This window comes from Mytilus californianus, unplaced genomic scaffold (assembly GCF_021869535.1).
Source record: "Mytilus californianus isolate M0D057914Y unplaced genomic scaffold, xbMytCali1.0.p SCAF_1, whole genome shotgun sequence".
In the NCBI taxonomy this organism is placed as follows: Eukaryota; Metazoa; Mollusca; class Bivalvia; order Mytilida; family Mytilidae; genus Mytilus; species Mytilus californianus.
In genome coordinates, this window is record NW_026262581.1 from 83,204,158 (window position 1) to 83,225,805 (window position 21,648).

A 21,648-nucleotide genomic window follows, 5' to 3' on the forward strand; every position below is an offset into this window, starting at 1 on the left:
GCTTGAAAGGTTCTATATGACAATCCAAAAAAAAAAAAAAAAACAAAAAAAACAAAAAACAAAAAACAACAACAACAACATTGAAGTGCTTATTTGATCACTTTGAAGTCTGTTGTATTTTGTTTCATTTTTAAAATCATTTGTTCAGTACATGCCTAACTGAATAATGCAAATGATAAAGGTACAAGCATAAAACAAATCAAGAGCGAAATATTAACAATACAGGCTTTAAGAGTTTCATCCAAACTAGGGTAAAGCTCTTTCTCTAAACAAAACAATGTTACCTACATATGTTTGAACCATATTCATTCTGTCTTTCCTCATCATCTTTATATATTCCATAACATTTACATAACCAACTTTATTTCCATGTTCGTATAATGCGTCTATAGCTATAAATGTGCCTGTTCTTCCAATTCCAGCGCTTAAGAATTAATAGAGTAATTGGTAACTATGTTAAAACAGATTAAAGTTTTACCTGACAGATTATGAATGTGTATGTAAAAAGTACCAACAAAAAAAAAGGTTTTTACGCTTATGTGTACCGTGTGTATATGTCTATCAGATAAATGAATCAAAATTTTATATGTCTGAATTTTTCCAGCGAGTCATATAACATTTATTTGTTACCTTCATCAAGAAACCTCAAACATAAAATTTGATAGCCGAGGGTAAATACGTAAGATAAATAACCAAGAGGGACATAAAAAGAAAAGTAATATCTATTAAATGTCAACTTCCTGATTCAATTGGAAGCTTAGTGTATTATCAGAACTATTTCTAAATTTATCAACAGAGAATTTAAAAATGGTATGTTATAATGTTTTTCTGTACAGAAGTACTACCTACACGTCTGAATGATTAATCACAGCGGAGTTTATAAGGTAAGAGTGTGGCTATAAACAGAAACAATCATTTCATTACTGTGTGGAATTATAAAGGTGGATTACTTACTTATGTAACAAAACTGCATAGCACACACTGGAATAGTCTAATCGCTGAGACTGATCATGAAGATGTAATTTGCTTGTTTTAATTTGAAGAACATGTATGATATGAATCGCAAATTCGGGAAAGAGTACAACGTTTTTTTTTCATGGATAAAAACAAAAAATGCGGATATCAAATTTAAAAATCAACGTGATAAAATAAACAAATCAAAGCAACAATTCTTCGAGAACATTAACAAACGTATTGTAAACCAATACATATATAGTTAAATGATCGTTCTTCGATCACACTTCGAAAAATTGGCGGTTATTTAAACCTGACAAACTAGGTCATGGATAAAGCTTATTTTTGAAAAAACTTTCTTTGTTCGATTTCAAATATTGATGATGAGAATTTTGATCTATCGGATTTTTTCTTTCTTCAAATGTTCAATGCTGAGTATATTGTGTGTACTGGAGAAGACATGTCTTAGTTTTAAAACGTAACACTACAAAAAAAATTGGCACTTGTTGTACTCGACTGTACTGATTTGTACTTGACCATTCTTAATTGGACTACAAAAATATGGACCTTACTCGACCAATAAACCTCTACTTTATCAATCTTGAATGCATAACTATAATAGATTTCCCAAACTACCACTTATCTTACTTGTTTTTTACTATGACATGGGTTATCTCCCTTTTAAATGTTTTTATTGAATCTAAATTCTTTTAAAATTATTTCTCCCATGGCCAAGCTATTGGATGCTAAGTAAACTTCTTGCATGGTTTATTAAAAAAAAGTTTATTACATATGTACCTCTTAGTCAAATTTCTAGCCAAGGAAATAAAATCTTGTATCACATAGACTATAAATAGAAAAGAAATGAGAGAAATCGATTAAGAATATTTCTAGGATTGTCAAGACTAGGTCTTCTGTCCATTTCAGACTTTTACTGGTTTATAGTCTCATTCGTTTTCGATAGATTATGAACAGTTTGATACGTTTCAATTATATTACAGAGCTTACAATACTCTCGGGGACTAGCAGACCACCAGCAGTTGTACAAATCATTTTTAGTTAATGAAAATAACACTTTAAAACAATTTGATGCACCGAAGCTTTTATCCCAATTTATCTTTATCAGAAACGTTCAAACCATCTATACCTATATCTTTCTAATTTCTACCACTATCATACCTGCAGTGTACAATCATTGGTCCATTTTGATCACACTTTTGAATTTTTACTTTCCTGTAATAGTTGACTAGTTTGGTGCTATCTGGAACACCATGATCTGGCCACTGAGTGAAATGGAAATGGTGAAGCTTTCTTTCTTCCGCATTCTTAAATTAGAAAATACAGTTATTAGGACTGTAAACGATATTAACTGTTACGCGGCATGAAGTTTATAAAAAATTAACGAATGTTACTATTTTCAATAACAATACACGACAATTTGAACTATTTAGTACATTCATTTGTAATCAGCGTTGGTCATAACCAAAACTGGAATCCAAAATTGACAGAATATACGGAAGAGAAAAACCTCATTTATAGTCAAAAAAGAGACCAGCAAGTTCCTTATCGAAGTGATTTGTGTTACATAAAATATGTTATACTTTTCAATAGTTTTAAGCCTATTTTTTCCAAGCGATATGAAATGCTCCGACAGAGAACATGGCTTCGCGGACTTCTTCTGTCTAGTAGTAAGACCCTTAGAATAAATATTCGTATTGGGTTGGCGATATAATAGATATGTAGCCACACAGGTCACATCAGACTTTTGTGGACAGCTTTACGAATGGATTTGTATTGTTTAATGTTCGTTGTATACTCGAAACATGGTTTGAAATTGTTATTGAAATTATAACTATATTTCAGGGTCCAGCCTCGTGTCGGAGCCTTTGACACTATAACCTGCTATCAATATAAATTTGATACAAATCTCTTTCTCATAAATAAAATAAATCAATTTTGATCTTTTGATAATTTTAATTACTCAAACATATATGCGTAAGTATCACCATACCTAATGGGCAAAAATCAGCAAATACCCTACCACCAAGTAGAATTGTTTTCGTTTCTTGCAATGCCCGATTATTGTTACTTATACATTGTTATATGTATTTGCAATTTAGTGATAACCTCCCGACAAAGCCATATATAATGTACAATTTTTATATAAATTTACCATCTATTGATAAACATGTGGAAAATTAAAATAATGAAATATTAACTAAACGTCTATATATCCTCTTTGGACATATGCTTGACATTTTATCTGAAAGAAATGTATAAATATTAGTTACATTTGTAAGCATTAGTAAAAAAATGTTTGATTTTTATGTTATATCATAATGTATGCTTAACAGTTGTCTCATTATAATATGTGTAAAGTTATTTGTAAAAGAAATAAAACGTCGACTACCTATCTTTATTTCAGAAATATTTAGGCAAATGCAGCTATATCAAGATTCAATAAAACTAACATATTATTTACCATTACTTCTAGACTAAGTGATAATGTGTTGAACGTATTGTAAGTTTTATTCTTTACCCTTCGATTTTCTTCAAGTGGTGTAACCATCACTATTTTCCCAACATTTTCCTGCCAAATCATATGCCAAAAATCTCTCACTGTTACCTTTTTGGGACCTCAACATTTAGAAAATCAAAACATGAATATACTAGTTCACAAGATATTGCTTCAGTAAAAGGTCAACTAACAATTACTCAAAAAGTCTAACTTGTGTGTGAAAACTGTCAAAGTAATTCAAACAAGTACTAAATTAAAAAAAAATATTTGACGTACATGTATTCAGTTGTGAGCATAATGATTACAACAAACCACAACTATATATCAGGTTTTTTTTTTTATCATAATTAAAACATTGCACGCAATCTGATGGCTAAAGCCTGACGATTCTGAAAGTTAAGTATATGCCCTTTTCTCTAAAGAATTTAAAATATACTGGTATTTAACTAAACGTATATATAGGTATTTTCTCAAAGATAAAGAAGTATCTAGCTCTGAAATAGACATAAACATGAGTAATTATTAGGTTACGATCAGTAATGCAAAACAAACTTGAGACAGTTTAGAAACATGAATAAATGTCCATTAAAACTATATGTCGAGAACAACTTTAACAATTAGAGATACAAACTATTTCGGTGTGTATGACGAGGTCGGACGGACGCCAAAGAGGGATGATCTATATAATTCAGCTTTTGACAAGTAATTACATTTGCGATTTATGTATTTTAACATTCGTCATTTCAAGTACAATATTTTGTACTCTTTGAGATTATGATTACTCCTTGGGGGTTTTATATTGCAATTGCAAGTATACAAAGTCGATTAGATAGATTTATAGCACTGGAGCTATTAATAGCCTTATTGACAAGCATTAGATATAAGCTGGTTGTAATAATGACACTTCCTTTACCTGAATTGATTTTATTTATCTTGATAATTTCATTTTTAAGTGTGATTTGATGTCCGTTATGTTTTCCGTTTGTTTTACCATATATCTTTTAAAGTTTGTTTTTATTCAATTCCGTAATTGTGTCCAATCAGAGTAGAGATTGGTGACATCATCATGATCATGCATCCATTTACCATAGTTAAGCTTCTTAAGGTAAAATTGAACAAACCAAAACCATCTCTGACTGCGTTAGTAAAAACTTTGTTTTGTCATGCTTTTTCACTCGCATTTCAAAGCACATGAAACCTAGCTAGTTTTGAAGCTGCTACCACCCCATAGGTTATCTTATATGAGTTGTGTAATTTAAAAAATAGATCTTGTTGCATACTATAAACATGATTAAGAAAGAAAGAAAAAAAAATAAGATAAAAAGGCATTGTTTTCGCTCCTCGCAATATCACCAATTTAAAAACAAATATCACCACATTTAGACATCAATATTACCTTCCCTAGTTTAAATAAAGGAATAATGTGTCTGAGGATACAATTGCCCCCGTTCAAGATTTGCAAATTTCCAAGTTAAAATGCGGTAAAACTCTAGAACAGTAAATGACTCACCGCCTAAATTCGAACTCTGTCTCCGAGTTTTGGTTCTTTAGCATTGTGTATGAGTTTCATAAAATTACAAGGCAACCTTAAGTTAGAGTGCTGAAACGAAAATGGGATGGACGGACGGAAAGACTGGCGGACGGTCAAGGGTAACACTTAATGCACTCGTTGCCTACTGCGGGGGCATACAAATTGTATATTGTTTTGTTAATTTTGTACCACTTTCGCGAAGCAGAAAAGAAAAATACTTAAGGATATGGTATATGTTTTCATCATGAAACCATTTAATTGCATACATCATGGAAGTACTATATTGACAGGAACGTATATAGTGCTATACCTCAAAAATCGTCTAGTGTTTGTAAATTAAATCAACATCTCATATTGATGCATGGGGTAGGTTAAAGTTTATGGAATCATTATTGCAGTGTATACAGAGATAACACGATGTGTACATAACTTTCAAGGAAATGCCATGATATAAATATATAAGCGACGATATCGCAAATGTCAGTTTGACGGGTTTTGCTGCGTTAAAACAAATAAAACGGAAGACAAGAAAAAACTCTGCGACTGTTTCCATAAAAAATGTAATGCAGAAAAAACTCATTTCAGTTTGACGCCCGATCAATTTTAATCGAAAGACTTTTTCGTGAAAGAGTCGCTGGCTACTAGCATGAACACATTCTTGGCTAGAAAATACAACATTTCTTGTATAAGAAAAACAATTGAGTTGCAACTATTATTTATGTTTACAGCTGACTCTGACATATATTTTACTAAGTATTCACACTGAATGTCGGGTGTAAATATTTCAACATAAGTTGCTTTACATGTTTTGTAAGTTGTTTAAGATCCGTTTAGCATTTGCACTAAACCTTAAACTCAAACGTTGGTCCCCTAGTGGCGGATGCATAAAATCAGTTTTCACATCGCTTCACCCAATGCTATTTCTAGCAGCTCGAGCTCGGGTGATTATGCTCCCCCCCCCCCATCCCCCCATCCCCCCCCCCCCCCCCCCCCCCCCCCCCCGCCTTTTTTTGCATCGAACTATTCAATCGCTCTTGATTCCTATTATAAGATCACAAGAAAAAGTATATAATAAACTTGACCATACATTAAGTTAATTTCGAAACATCTAAAACTAATTATATAAGTTTGAAATTAAATCATTCATTGTTTGACGCTGTTTTAAACTTGTCAAATGATTTTGATATTTGCCTCAAATCTGTAGAAGTGTGTTATTTTATATATCATCCTAAGATATGTTTCTGTAATAATTAAAGTTCGTACTTTTTTTGGCCTTTATAACTTATTAGATAGACGAAACGCGTGTTGTGCGTGCAAAATGTTAATCCTGGTATCTATGATGATAAAACGGAGAATGGAAATGGGGAATGTGTCAAAGAGACAACAACCCGACTAAAGAGCAAAAAACAGCCCAAGGACACCAATGGGTCGTCAACTCAGCGAGAAAAGCCCGCATCCGGAGGTGGGCTTCAGCTGGCCCCTTAAACCAAAATGTGTACTAGTTCAGCGAAAATGGACGTCACACTAAACTCCGAAACATGTAAATAAACTAGAATAAAAAAACATAAAAGACTAACAAAGGCCAGAGTTTATTTGTGTAAAGGGCATCACGTGTGTGTATTATTTAGCCCCCAAAAAAGAACTCATCAAAGATACAAGGATTATAATTTTGTATGCCAGATGTGCGTGTCGTCTCCTAAATTTGGTTATCTCATAAATTTAATTTTTAGCAAGTACTTAAAAAAAAATTACGCACCTTGTGATGCTATGTAAGCCTTTTCCTTTTCATAGTTCTGAAATTGTAATAAACAAGGAATTTAAAAGTACAGGTAAGCTGAATTTGTCATAGACATAATCAAATACTTCGTTAATTACATATAAATCATTTTTTAAAATCTCATAAAGAACACGATGGTGTCACCAGCGCTAGCGGTGTAGGAATTGTTTACCTCCTTAGACGAACTGAATTCACATTCCGTTATAACGGGACTCGTATGATCTGATTTTCAATGAGATGTTTTTGTTTTTTCGTCTCTTCCTCTATACACGGTGTTTTCTTGCGTTCTTTATTAGTTGTTTTAATTCCCCTTCTGAATTTTATGTTCTGCAATTCAAGCGGCATTTAGAGGTTAAAACAAAGACTGGTCGGGTCGGTAAGGTGATCTGCGTTCCTGTTAGATTTCAATATTGTGAACTGAAACGTTTTAAATCCTTGCGCATCGTGTTAAGTCTTGAACACAGTTGTGTTCATTATTCATTTGACATCACAATGTTATCGTCCAGAATATGGATTTACATGTATTGTTTTTAAAGATCGTTACATCCATTTAAGTATTTTATAAAGTGTTTTCTTACGTTTTCAATCATCAGGGATTGCGTTGTTTTTACCACAACTATTTCTGATACAAACAGATCTCTATTCCACTTACTTAAAGTCATGCATGTATGAAAAGATTCTGGTGATTATACTGTTAAGAACATTATTAAACCAACGCATGCATATATATACTAAGCTAAGTCCTCAACATTTAAAACGAACCCATTCAATGTATGCTGTAAAAAGTCAAACGATTGGCAAACAGGAGGTGCCTGGACGACGGACGTAAAATTGCATTCACACTACAACACAACATTATCAACCTGCACGCCAAATATAAAGTCTTTCCCTTAGTGGAATAAAAGACAAGAAAACTTTGTAAAGCAGTATACTCAAGGTCTTTCTGGCAGACGAACGGACGGTCTTACATATAGAGTCGAGAGCAATTACTAGACCTGCTTCAGTCGTTGACGACGCAGGTAAAGAAAAATTAGACCATAGTACAAAAACAAATAAACTTACATCAATCTAGCTCGCATTTATATAATCATGCTTCGTATCTCCTTTTAAAACAACTCGTGAATGATCATCTACAAATATATACATGTATATATACAAGTCTAAATTGAAAACAACGTTCAAACCTACGATTACATGTATATATAGATATATGTAACATATTTAAAACATTTAAAATAAAACCACTTAACTGTTAACTTGAATTGGCTTACATTAATATTGTCTGTTTTGTGATTTCAAATGCAATGTATTTTAATATGAAATAAACATTGCACATACAAATACTGAAATTGAAAATCGAAATGGTTTAAACGTAAACCCTCTAACAAAACACCACGTTTACGTATAATACCATAGAAGGTTCCAAACAAAACCAAAAAGAACCAAAAGTAAAGCCAGACCCGGACAAGAAATCAAGGCTATGCATGCGACGGATACATTCCTTTGCTTAAAATATTTCAAAATTTTATAGCAGCAAATTTTTATAGAACAATATCCGTATTTTCTTGCCAGTATCGAAGTATATGTATACTGGGATTTTTGCTACCCGTGAGGACTAACAGTCAATCCAGCAAAGGTATCGGCCCAGTGGTATGAATTGTATTAACAATACCGATTTTATCACAACATGTACAGATGCGCATTTCAACAAGGACTTTGAAGTAATGTCTCACATTGATGCTCTAGGAATAAATAATTGGAAGTATAATACTGAATAAAAACGTCGAAGAGAAAACAAAACCAACAAGACCCAAAAGTAAAGGCAAACTTGAACAAGAAATCAGAATTATGTATGAATGAGATAAATTCCTTTAGTATATACTTAGTAGTAAATACAGATGAATTGTATGTGTAATACAATCATTGGCAATCGTGCTGTATCAGCCACCCGTGATGATATCGATATCAGCACGGTTGCAAAGGCTTTATCACACCTTTAATCTGTATGACGTCACGTCATCGATTGCAGTGCAAAGGCTTTATCAAACCCCTAATCTGTATGACGGCATGTCCAACCTATAATCTGTATGACGTCATTTCAAACCTCCTTATCTGTATGACGTCATGTCACATAAAAAACATCTACGTGAGGTATATGTATATAATAAAGTGTATATGATATGGCGTTTTCAATATCACAGACCGTATCAACCCTCAACCAATATAATCCCTCGAGCAGAGCTCTTGGGATTATATTGGTGTCTTGGGTTGATACGGATGTGATATTGAAAAAGCCATATGATATTCTCTATTAATTTAACCGATTTCGAAATTGAAATCATATAACTGCAAACTTTGTACTGCCAATGTTGGGTAGCTATATGTATACACAATACACAATGCATGTGGGTGTGGTGAAAATACATTTATTGCTTTAATGTTTTTTACCAATTTAATTGAGACTTAAAGCGGGTATATTATTTTCAAAGAACAACATGAAAATATGACCTCCGGATTTATTTAATATGATCTAATACAGTATCACAATAAAATTGTATGCACCTTTGTTAGCACTAAGTTTGTAATCTTAAGAATGGTCTGCATTGAATGACTCATATACAGCTTTACTTAGTCCACCTTTTATTTCAAGGATATGGGACATTAGAAAATATACCCAAAAGAAAAAAGCTTTTCCAGTTGACTTTTTGTTCTCAAAGTATTATTTATGACATGTTCCACACTGATCACTTGTCGATTTGTTTTAAGAGATGCCAAACAAATATCCAACTGTTTGTAATGAGAACATATTTGCCATCGTAATCAACATAAGGCCACTAAGAATGATTGAAATTATTAATACATGTAGAGCGTCTGTTAATCCATTATAATTCTCATCAACAAAGGGATATCACATCTTTTTTTCCACAGTGATTTTGTTTATAGAGCCTGTAAACATAGATAAGATTATTTGGTTTCCATTCGTTCCGTTGGTTGAATTTACCTTGCAGTGCTTTGTATACTTTTTTTTTTATCCTGATAACTTTTTCATCAAAATTATGGTTAAACGGATATTTTCTGTAGTTGGTTTTGATTCTGAAATTAACTCATCAAAAGAGAAGCATGACTTACTTCGGTTTAATTAAATTTTTTTATAAAAGACCCAGAATACATTTATCTTGGTTTGTCACACTGGTGATTATTTTAATGAGACATATTAAACGTGATTTTCCATTGACATCATGATTTTGATATTATTGGTACTGAATTCCACATAAACAGCATATAAAATACAGTGTTCTGTTTATCATTTTCAGCCGAATTAAGGTACAATTGGCTTTTCTCATTTTTCTTATCATGGTGTGCATATTTCTTTTGTTCGCTCTTTCCGTATTTGTATCAACGTTTTAGATTTCAATGAACGTAATGTATGTATAACCGGTAAATTTTTAAGTCAGGGATTTCGCTACCACACAATCATTGTAACTTTTACTAAGTTATTTCATAGATACACATGAATTGGTTTTGAAATTGGCTGTAACTATAGAATTATCATTAAAAACAAGTAATCACATCCTATTATTTAAGGTAATGTTTTTTATAGAGACAACTAGTTTAGATACTATCCATGTAAGCTCATTAATCCTTTGAATACATGTACTCTAAAAGGTTATAAATTTAACAACGTAGTAAAAATGTTCAAATATTGTTTTTATTGTTACAATCATTGATTGTATTTTTGAAAAATTAAATATAACTAAATATTATGAAGTCACCTAGTATTCCAGAAAGGCTGGTGTAATGTTAATGTAAAGCCGATTCTTACTAGGATTTAAATTGCTCTAGTAGTAACGTTTATGACATATAGTACTCTTTTAACTTTTACTATGTTTTGTGGTCAATAAAAATAACTTAATATATGTACAAGTATGAGTTATCACGATCCTACATCCAGTCGATACTGTTTACTTATATTTTGGTATTACACAAGGGCATCCGTTTCCCCGACTGTTTATTACGTTTTTAACGAAGTTCATTGGATGTGTACTGAAGGATATTGCAGTTTGTGAGAACATAATTTATGTATTTCCGGAATTGGATTTGAACTAGCTTTCAGTAACTGAGAGTACTTCTATGTCGGTGCTTGTTGTCTATTGTTTTAATGTTAGTTGTTGTTTGTACCGATCTATTGAAATAAGCCATTTAAAGCTGATTTTAAAAGTTTTTATGTTATGTTGTAACACCACTATCCCAGGTTAACTGTGCCTGTACCAACTTATTTGCCTGTAATTCGATGGTTGTTGTTGGTTCGTGTTTATCATATTTGTTTTTCGCAAATCGAATTGTTAAAAATTAGGTCGTTTGAACATTTTTCATAGCGGGGCCTTTTTTATCTGACTACTCGATATATTTTTCTAATTGTTAAAGACCGTTCGGTGTCCTTTAATTGTTACATCCACGTCATTTGTACTTATTAGCAATCATACCACATCTCCTTAGTTTTATATTAAAAGAGTCAGAGATAAAATATTTAATGCTACATGTAACATGTATTGTAATACTGCGGTCATTAATTTCAAACTTGAGATCTGAGTTGTTTCATTATGTCTGATTGTGGTACAATGGAATAAAACATATTTGGTATACAAGTTGCATTAACCTATACAGTTTATACATACAAGGCCATGTTGTGAAAAAACGATTTTTTACTTTATTCTCTTCTTTTGAACCTTCAACATGTGCATAAACAAGCCCTCGAGGTAAGATCTACAAATTGAAAATATGAAGTGATTATATTGTAGACATTATATAAATTTCAGTACACTTAATTTGCCAGCATTATTGACAATTTTCTTTGTATACCGCTTCTCAATAAAAAAAACAACGATTGTAAACAATATGTTCGGTGAGTCAATTCATGAAAAACCAAACACTACATGCTCATAAGAGAACACTCAGAAAAAGGAACAGCGATTAAGGTTGTACTGATCTTGAATAAATCATATGTTTTAAATGTAGAACAACATTGAATGATATATATCAGTGTTACTACAAACTATATATGTACATAACTTACCTCATACTCTGTTTTGAAACAATCGTCTCTCTGTTTCTGTTTTATAGCTTCTTTCAGATCTCTAATTAGTATCTAGTATTTAGAAACATCGTGCTCACTTGGTACATTATAATACACATTTGAATCGTCGTTTTTAACGATATGTGCTTCAGAATCATTTCTATGTCCCAGTGAAAGAGTTACATCTACCGTATCTGACATTGCAGTTCTATTCACATTAGCTTGTCCATTTTCATTATTGGTTTCCTTCTTTGTATCTTGAGAAAATATTTAAAAATATCTCAAGAACATCATTACATTTTTCTAATCTTATTGATTTACAACAGAAATGTGAAAATACATTTTTTGTTTTAATCTTGTATGTGACAAAAACAAATCAAAAGGATATCGGTTGTACTAATTATAATGGATGTATGTACATTTATGAATAGCTAGCATTACATTTTTACGGATTCAGTAGCGATTTCACTTTTTCAATGAATATTGAATTAGATTTGTTTAATCAAAGATGCAGATTTTGCCAAATACTATTTGCCAAACTTAATTGCAGACGCCAATGTCAATTTTGTTGTTGTTTGTTAGGGCTACAGTTTCTACAATAATCATGCATAAATGAATCTTAAATTGTTGTACTAACAACAAGTATCCCTCTTTGAAAAAAAACCAAACTTGTAATCTGTAACTTCTAATGATCCATATACCAAATATATAAACTATTGATTTACACATAACAGACATAAAGTGCGGAATAGTAAGATTTAAAGCACTTTTCTATTTCAATTGGACAATTAATAAGAAAAAATCACTCAAATGGAACGAAACTAATACCTAATCTGTAACCTTTTATGATATAACAGTTCACCGAACATCTGACCAATACCTTAAGTATGACAGAAACAAGACTTTAGTGCAGAAAACCGTTGATTTAAAACATTTTTCTATTTCAGAGGGTCACAAAGTCGGCAAAATTCACATAAATATGTCCTTGGACTTATCCTTTGCCAAAATTGTACAACTGGAATAAATCTCAAACTTGATATGCAACTACTTAATCAATTTTTTAAACTATTTATTACAATGGTTGCAATGGAATACCGTGATTTTCCTGTATAAAAAAGATAATTTTACAAAAGCAATGTTACATTAATACAATAATATCCGTCACTTGACGTCAATTCTTAAATGTATTATTTTAAAGATATCAACTATCTAATTAATTGCTCTATACAGAAGAACAAAGTGCGTAAAAACTGAGATTTTGAAGAAATTCATAATTCAAAAAGGCCACAATTTTCAAGCCAAATAAATTCATCAAAATCGAAATTCAAATTAGATCTGTAATTACTAGATTCATCCATCTGTATGAAAATCAAACTCGACCGACAACTTTTAATAATATAACTGAATACCAGTTATTATTTCTAGTGGTATAACTGTATACCAAAATTCAGCGAATTTTGTTGAAGGTGTGGTCTTTGGAATTTTAAAATTATTTGAAAATCTCATATTTCAGCACTTTTATGCCATGACTTATACATGTACAAAACTATTATCAATTGATTCAGCAACTACAGAAAAAGTGCGGAAAAAAAATATTCTAAAACAATGTTTATACTGTCAAGTGCCCCAATTTCAGCAGAATTGGTTCAGCTTGATTTAAAAAGAAACTGGATCCGTAACTTCTGCAGATATGATTGTTTAGCACATAGCTTACTAATGGATACAGAACAGTTGAAGATATCTGAGATTTCCAATCAATTCTGTATTCACATATGCCACAATATCAGCAAACTCCATCTGTAACGTTGTATGATATTACATAAGCAACATATCAAATCAAAAGATATATGCATTACATAACAATTGGCATAAAACAGGTCGGCGAACAAAGTTCAAACATATTCACCCCGGTAGCCTTCGCATGAAAATATTTGGATTAAAATACAAAAGCATGAAAACATGAAAATAAAAAAAAAATAGACAAGAAAGACAGACAACACGAGAAACGAAAGAGCAGCCGACAGTTTTGTATCACGAGATGGGGATAAACTTAGATACTCGGGAAGTATCACGCCTTACAGAACCAATCATAAATGTGTAAAGTGGCACTCGCAGGCTTCATAAAACATTATGACCGATGGCTAACGTCTTATATTAAACATTACAAAAATTGACAAAAAGGTCAACACAAGTATTCTTTTTTCTCTTCACTGAATATTAAAAAATCCCCCCAAAAAGAAATTAAATTAAATAGACATAAAGAAGGAAATACGAGCATTTTCGCGGGCAGTGTGAAAAAAAACTTAGTTTTGCGCACTATACGAGCATTTTCGCGGGCAGTGTGAAAAAAAAATCTTAGTTTTGCGCACTTTTCTGTAATAATTACAAAAGAAAATACAAACAACTGTTGTACTAACAACAAGTATCCCTCTTTGAAAATAAAACCAAACTTTTCGGTGAACACTGGTGCTCGGGCAGTTAATCGGTTACTACTTAACTTGTGTAAGCCGTAGTTTTGCTTATGACATTGATAATGCTTATCAACAGATATTACCACTTAAAGTTCAAGTTGACTTATAAATGTAATGAGAGAATAAAATCAGCAAATGTAAATAAGAAAATGCCAAGCGATAATTTTGCTTACCCAGAGTCGTTTTAACACTTGAGTTTGTCCTGTGAAAATATCTTCTTTTTTTTGCTCTCAATCGGCGCCTGCAAATAATGATCAAAATTAATGATGATCAAAAATTATAGCGATTTGTCTGAATCAGACAGAAAATCTTAAGCAATATAAGCTAAAGAAAACATTTCATAAACAACTGAATGCATCAAGCAAATCACTTGGTTGGACTTTAAATAAAAAAAAAATAACTTATAATAAAATAATTAACTTTACATATATTATTAAACCTTTCGTCTTAATTTTGATTCTCATGCGATTCTGTAAAACAAATCTTTAAAGCACTTTAATTAGGAGGTACATGTTCATAATTTAAATGTTTTAGGCACTAATTGAAAATTATTTGGTTTCTTCGACCATTTATGACACGTTTAAAACACATGCTGGAGAACAATTTGTTCGAGTTTCGTCCGGTTTAACATCCGTAGCATGCGTAATGTATTTCTTTTTTCGTAGTGTTACCACATTATGTAAAGATATGAAGGCTACGAAAGTCGATTTCCAGAAAAAATATTGATAAGTAAGTTTTTTGGATGATGTCCACCGATCTAATAGTACTCACAGTAACTAATAGCTATAAACAAACTGCAATGAGTGGGCAAAATTCTGGCTTTGTTAGTTCTACCTTTTATTACTTATTTAAACTGTTGAACGATTAATCTTTTTTATAAATTTTATAAAAAAAAATAGGGATAAACCCTCCTTATGCGTGAAACAAATGTTTAGGAGGAACATAATTTAATGGGTGTGCAATGTTTCTGAGAAATTTATTTCAAGGATCTACCGACCGTGCGAGGGCTTTATATCCAGTCAGGGTAGTTAAACACACCCATCATCAATGATTTTGATTGGGAACTGCAAAAGTTAATTAAAACAAGGAAGTACTATCTTTTTAAATATTTGTAGAACAAAAAAGAATAAGTTCTCATGTCGGAAAAATTGGAGAAGCGTTTTCTTGTCCACTTGTTAAATTGTGGTTAGATTTGTTGAAGGAGTTCTACAATTTTATGAAGAATTATAAATAATCCTGTGGTTGATACATTTATAAATTAATGTCTCAGGAAGGTATGTTGAAACTATCTGTCAACTATATAGCCAGACATAAGAATGTAAATAACTAATATATATACATAAGAAAATAGGACAGATGTGACTTATAATGAAATGCACATTTTTCTTTATTAGTAATTTTAATTATATACTTATGAAAACAAGACCAACAACCATTCGTTGATGTTTGACGAAACCATTCGGTCGACATCTTTAACAAATCAACATTAATTGGCATGTAGACAATAGTCAAAAATAACACTTTTCAAAGCTATACGCATAATATTACTCCTTGGAGGAGGTATAAAAAAAGAATATTGTTATTTAATATACTAACAATAATATTTGTATATCCAATGTTTGCATATAAATATAACTTACTTGTAAATGATAAATGCCACCACCACTATTATTACAATGAACATGACAGTAGCAGCACTACCACCTATTATGGCTGTATTAGACGGTTCGTCAGTTTGCAATGCAATTCTCTCTTAAATAAATATTAAAATATCAATGACCAAAATTCGTTAATTTACATAAAACAATTGATGCATACAATGATACCAATTATATTTATAAATCAATTCATCTTTGTGCTTATCTTTTTGTTACTCCATATTCAAAAGCTATGCTAAGTGATTATTTATTTCTTTGTCATTTATTATTTTGATTGTGGGGATACAATAATCTTATGATTAATCTATGGTTAATGTAATACAGAGTCTAACCTATATTAAGCAGTCACTCAAGGGAAATATCAAAGTCGACCTCTCAAAAAAGTGAACTCTTAAACGAGGTTCCGTATTCAGACATTGTCAAATACTATGTAAAGTACAACGGAATGGATTGAATTTTAGGTTATATCAAACAATGTTTATAATTAATAACCAAATAAAATTCATGTGACGAAAATTTACTTAAATAGTTTGTTATTTGTTTGGGTGAATATCTTGAGAAATGGCTAATCAATTCTTCATCCATCTTACAATTGACTATTTTATAACACTACATATCAGAGAAAAAATGACCAGAACCTTATAATGAAATTAAAATTTTGTATTGCACATTTTGTATTTATCTTTATTTGCATTATAATATCAAAGAAATCAACCACGTTTGTTTACACAGTTTTCAATGTGTTATGTACATTATAATCTAACACTTTAATTAGCAATTGAAATCCCCTTTTTGCATCCAATTTGAAAATTATTAGCCTTTGTTGACAACTTTATAAAACAAATGCTGGAGAAAAAGGCATTCGATTTTTTTTCAGGTTTTACTTCCATTGCATGTGTTATGTACTACAGTTTTCTTGGGTTTTACCACATTCAGTAAAGAATTGAAGGAAAACCATTTCCAGTAACAATTTTGATAAGAATTTTTTTTAATGATGTCCGCGAAATTTGATATATAATGATAAGGACATTTTTTATCCTTAAATGCCTAATTAAATCTCATTATAATAATACATGTACACATATCCCGTCATGTGTTATTTGATTGTTTAAAATCGCCATTACTAACAGTCGGAACGCCGATTTCTTTGGGAAATAAGTGATCGCGTTCTCAAGGTTACCGCTTAAACTAGTTTAAATATAGGGAAAACGTTTTGGTGGGTTTCAAAATGACCATTAAACGATGGTGATCGCTAATTTGAGGAAATCGTTCGGGCAAGATTCGCTATATAGGATAAGGGTGAGCGATATGTGAATATTGCCATATGCATGAAGTATTATTCTTTGAGATAGAGGGGTTCTTTCTATTGGGTAAAAAGAGTTTTTGGTTTACACTAGTCACGCTAATCTAATCTCCAAAAAATGAGAATATATCTTTTTAAATAAACAGATTTGGTATATACTTTTAAAAAGTTCACATCATAATGAATGTGTACTAAGTTTTTAGTTGTTGCTAAACTTTCTTGACCAAAAACTTTCTGAAAAAGTACAGATTTCACACTACTGTGAATTTATTGTTATACCGATTTCCGTGGATTTTGTGTGTAAATGTGGATCACAAATTTAAATTTGAACGTCTATAGGCTTTGATGAAGACTTCGGCAAACTAGGAACTTTAATATTTACAAAAACAAAATTCATTCTTTTTCTACGAAAATTGGTGCCCACGAGAATAAATGAATCAATAGTATCAAATTTTCAATTTCAGTTAACCGTGCAATTTTAGTCAAACCGCAGTTTGGGATATATTTATAAAATGTTCATAGTTTACATGTGTAACAACTTTCTTGTTGGTGTGACTACATCATGGAAAAAAACCTTAACCTAATACGGGAAGGAGAAAGGGACAACCGTTGGTGGACACAAAAATGGCAAACAAGAAGCAAAAGTACACAAAAACCTACATCATTTACAAAGATAACTGAATATTGAGAAACACAAATCACAAAAAAAATCTGTGTGATCTTATATGACACGAAAGGGTAAAAAGTTCCTTTTCAAATAAGGACACGCATTGTATGATACCTATAACTTCATCTGATGATCAGAAATAGCTGGTGACAGTCCAGTACATGTAAATTTTCTAATCCTTAAACATAACCAAATATATAAGTTTGAAAAGAAAAAGACTGGTCAAAATAAAGGCAATACTGCTACCGAAAGAAAATACACAGACATACAATGTAACAAAAGCAAAAGACAAACCTATGGGTTAACGTAGAGTTCGTGAAATTTCACCAGTTCCAAGCTCATTGTTGCAACTTCATGTTATTTCCAAACATGTTAAATGCGATTATATATACTCTGCTTAAAAATTAAACACTTATTAATAAGTCCGTTTTATCTTTAAAATAAATAGCTAAATGAATATGACATAAAAGAACATTTCAGTAACTAAATGCCAACATGCCAATTGGATTTTTCAAGTTTCAGTTACAATGGGGAAAAAAAAGTTTTCCTCAGGTTAAATCACTCGTGAAACTTTCGCGTATATGACTTGGGTGTTCAACAGGCAGTTATCATTTTGCTTCTGTGAAAAGTCGATGTTGCGATATCACGTGCGTTAAGTCATCGGCCGTCTTCATGATGGACAATCTAAACATAAGACACCGGACAGTTTAACGGTTATCAGAGCACAATTTTTAATCAAACAGCTTAAGATCGTCATAGTAGTGAAAACCACGCATCACTACAGCTAAATAATGGTATATTCGAGTGTTCCGTAATCAAACAATCAATGCTATAACCATGGTTGCTCCTATCCCAGGTTTACAGAGAAATTAAACTAAGACAGTTCGTAACAGGCTTCTCCATCGCGACATTTGACCAAGAAGACATTACGGTGGACAATTTGTGAATCAGATATACAGAAATTGTTTTGTTTTGCGGCGTCGGTGCGAATTTTGTTCAGCTATGGGACACGTTTTTTTCTTCCAAGATGTGACGAACGAACACCCGGATACAGGCATCAAAATGAGCGTTTAGTTCCTATCTGGGTACATGGAGTTAAATGCGATGGAAGCGTTATGATGTTGGCAGCAATAAAAATCAATCGAAGAAAACAATCTAGTGCTTTACCAAGGAAATATTACGACTCAACGTTATAGAAACAATTTTTTGCAACCACATATACTCAATAATATTTACCAAACATAGGGGGATGTTTCAGCAAAATAGAGCAATGGTAACCCTACATTTTTTAACACAACATTAAAGAATTGCAATGACCCTCCCAAGTTCTCGCATTTGGTCGATATAGATAATCTTTTGGACGAACTTGAAAGACACGTCCACCAACGCCAACCCCAAACTAAATCATTTGACCAACTCGGTAAAGCGTTGCAACAGAAATGGCAACAAAAAAAAACCTACAAATTCGAATGCAAACTTTGATTCGATCCATGTCAAGGAGATGTAAAACATTGTGAGCAGCACCTGGTGGTCACTATTGCTTCTTACTTTAATGTTACCGAAAATGGACCCAATTTATATATTGTGACAGATTTTGTCAAATTGTTGTACTTGCATGAAGTGTGTGCAATTTCACCTCAAAATATCAAAACATTGCTGTAAAAATCGGTTTGAAGTAGACGTTAACAATTATGGAAAATAAACTTATTAAAATTGAAATAATCTATTCTGTAGTAAACTTTAGTTATCAACCGACTGTCATCGGCAATTTTTAGATTTAAGTCGAGATACACTAGTAAATCAATTTTAGTCTTAACGAGCAGTTTGATCTTAACATCCTCTGAAAAGTCTGAACAATAAATTAGTCAGCCATGTTCGGTCTTTCATTTAATTTTCAGACTTATCCACCCCGGTAAATTCAGTATTGTTTCGAAAATTCGCTAGCAGTCAATTCAGTACTGTTCAGTAGCTTTTCAGACAATCCAGTATGATGTTGATGTGTACAAGTAAATAAACTCATCATAGATACTAGATTAAAATTTTGAACGCCAGTTTCGTAGCTTTGTTCGAATGCCACTGAAAAGTCACTAGTTAGATTTAAAAAAAGATTGTAAGGAAACTGAAATACTAAAGTTTGATAGCAGTTTACAATCTAAAATAGTCGTCGGTTGTCATGAATGTTAGCATCTATATAAAGTTTATTAGCAAATGGCTCTTTTTTTAAATTAGTTTTTCATATTGGTGTTTTTGGTTAGATTTTCCAATTTTAGTGGCCACGTTTAACATGACATGTTTAACATGTTTAATGGTAAATTGATTATAAATCATAACTCTTAAGAAAAACATAAAGAATGTTTCACCCAAAACTTGGTAGCATTCCGACTATCATGATTTATTTTTACATTTCATGTAAAATGCGCTCTTTTGTATAGAGGTGGCAGCTTCATTTAAAGGTCGATAAAGGTCATCAAACATAATTTTGAGTTCCATCCTAGATAAAATACTTTAAGCACATTTGCTATGAAATTTCTTTTGACTAATTATTCTTTCTGGAAATTTGATGGCTATGCTCGTGTTTGTGAGTTCATTATTCATAATTCCTTAATAACATCAAATTGGTTCATTTTGCGAGAATATGTAGTGTATGGATTATTACATGATTTGCAGTGAAAAGTTTGTTAAATTGTCACAGTTGCATCCGTGGTTGCAGGATGCTCTCCAATAACTTCTCAACTTTGTATTTGATTCTGCCTTCCAAAAATATAAAAGGCTATAATGAATATATTAGTAGCCATAATTTGGTAGTAGTTGACCATTAGAAAATGCTTTAGAACGTTTTATTGAATTGTATAACCGATTTACTTTCTTAGTAACGATGGCAATATTGTTTGGGGACTGTTCAAGTTATTCACGATTGTTCTAAAAGATTATCATACATGTCACATTTATAAAAAGCAAATGTGCCAAGAAAGGATTTGATTTATCCCTTTTGTATTGAACTACTAGTCCTATTTCTATTTTAGAAACGGTGGCAGCTATGTTTGATGGCTTCATTGTGATGTCACCAACATGAGTAATATAGAATCATTTCGGTAATAATTCCTCTTCAGTAATTTTAATATTTACCGGAATTAATGTTTTGCGTTTTTATGGATTTAGGGTTATGAACAATAATGAATTTGTTACATTGCAGGTATATAGCGATGGGGAGGTACACCAGCCCTAAATATCAACTATTTAAGAAATATATATCCTAAATATATCATTACTTTTGGGTTTTTTTGCTTTTAACATGTTTTCCATACTTTAAATGCATGGTTTGTCTAATGGTAATGAAGATACCCACGGGAGTTTCACTATGGATATTTTTACAACAACTAAAGCAATGTGAAATAATTGGTTGCATCAATGATGAGTTTATTGAGTAATTAACCACTCATTATTAGTATTTCCTGATATTTTTGTAGAAATGTCATTTATGTTTCAATTTGATTTTAAATATAAATGTTTTCATGTTGTTATTGAGTCATTTATTTGGAATGAATTGAGATATCCTAACTGTTACAACCAGAACATATCATTCGGCTTATTTTTCTACCTTCACATGATTCGCCATGCCATCCTTTCTCGCATCCTCCAGGTGGACATTTTCCTGAAATTGTATTGCATGGTGTAGTCAAACAATAACACGTCAT

The 21,648-nt window shown here is 31.7% G+C and overlaps 1 protein-coding gene across 1 annotated transcript; it reads right to left on the reverse strand.

The window, feature by feature from the left end:
- Positions 1 to 246: 246 nt before the first annotated feature.
- Positions 247 to 21,648, reverse strand: LOC127738154 (receptor-type tyrosine-protein phosphatase T-like). Its single transcript, XM_052249299.1, has 4 exons — positions 21,552 to 21,648; positions 3,494 to 3,591; positions 2,134 to 2,279; positions 247 to 424 (listed from the first exon to the last, which is right to left on the reverse strand). The coding sequence occupies exons 1-4, from the start codon at positions 21,646 to 21,648 to the stop codon at positions 247 to 249; spliced, it is 519 nt and encodes a 172-aa protein (XP_052105259.1).

Excerpts from the sequence above, each read along its gene's own strand:
- LOC127738154 (XM_052249299.1), bottom strand. The coding sequence starts at position 21,648 with ATGACGTGTTATTGTTTGACTACACCATGCAATACAATTTCAGGAAAA. Across the intron at positions 3,592-21,551 it reads GCATGGCGAATCATGTGAAG|GTCCCAAAAAGGTAACAGTG; the intron begins GTAGAAAAATAA and ends CTAAATGTTGAG. Across the intron at positions 2,280-3,493 it reads CACTTGAAGAAAATCGAAGG|AATGCGGAAGAAAGAAAGCT; the intron begins GTAAAGAATAAA and ends TTCTAATTTAAG.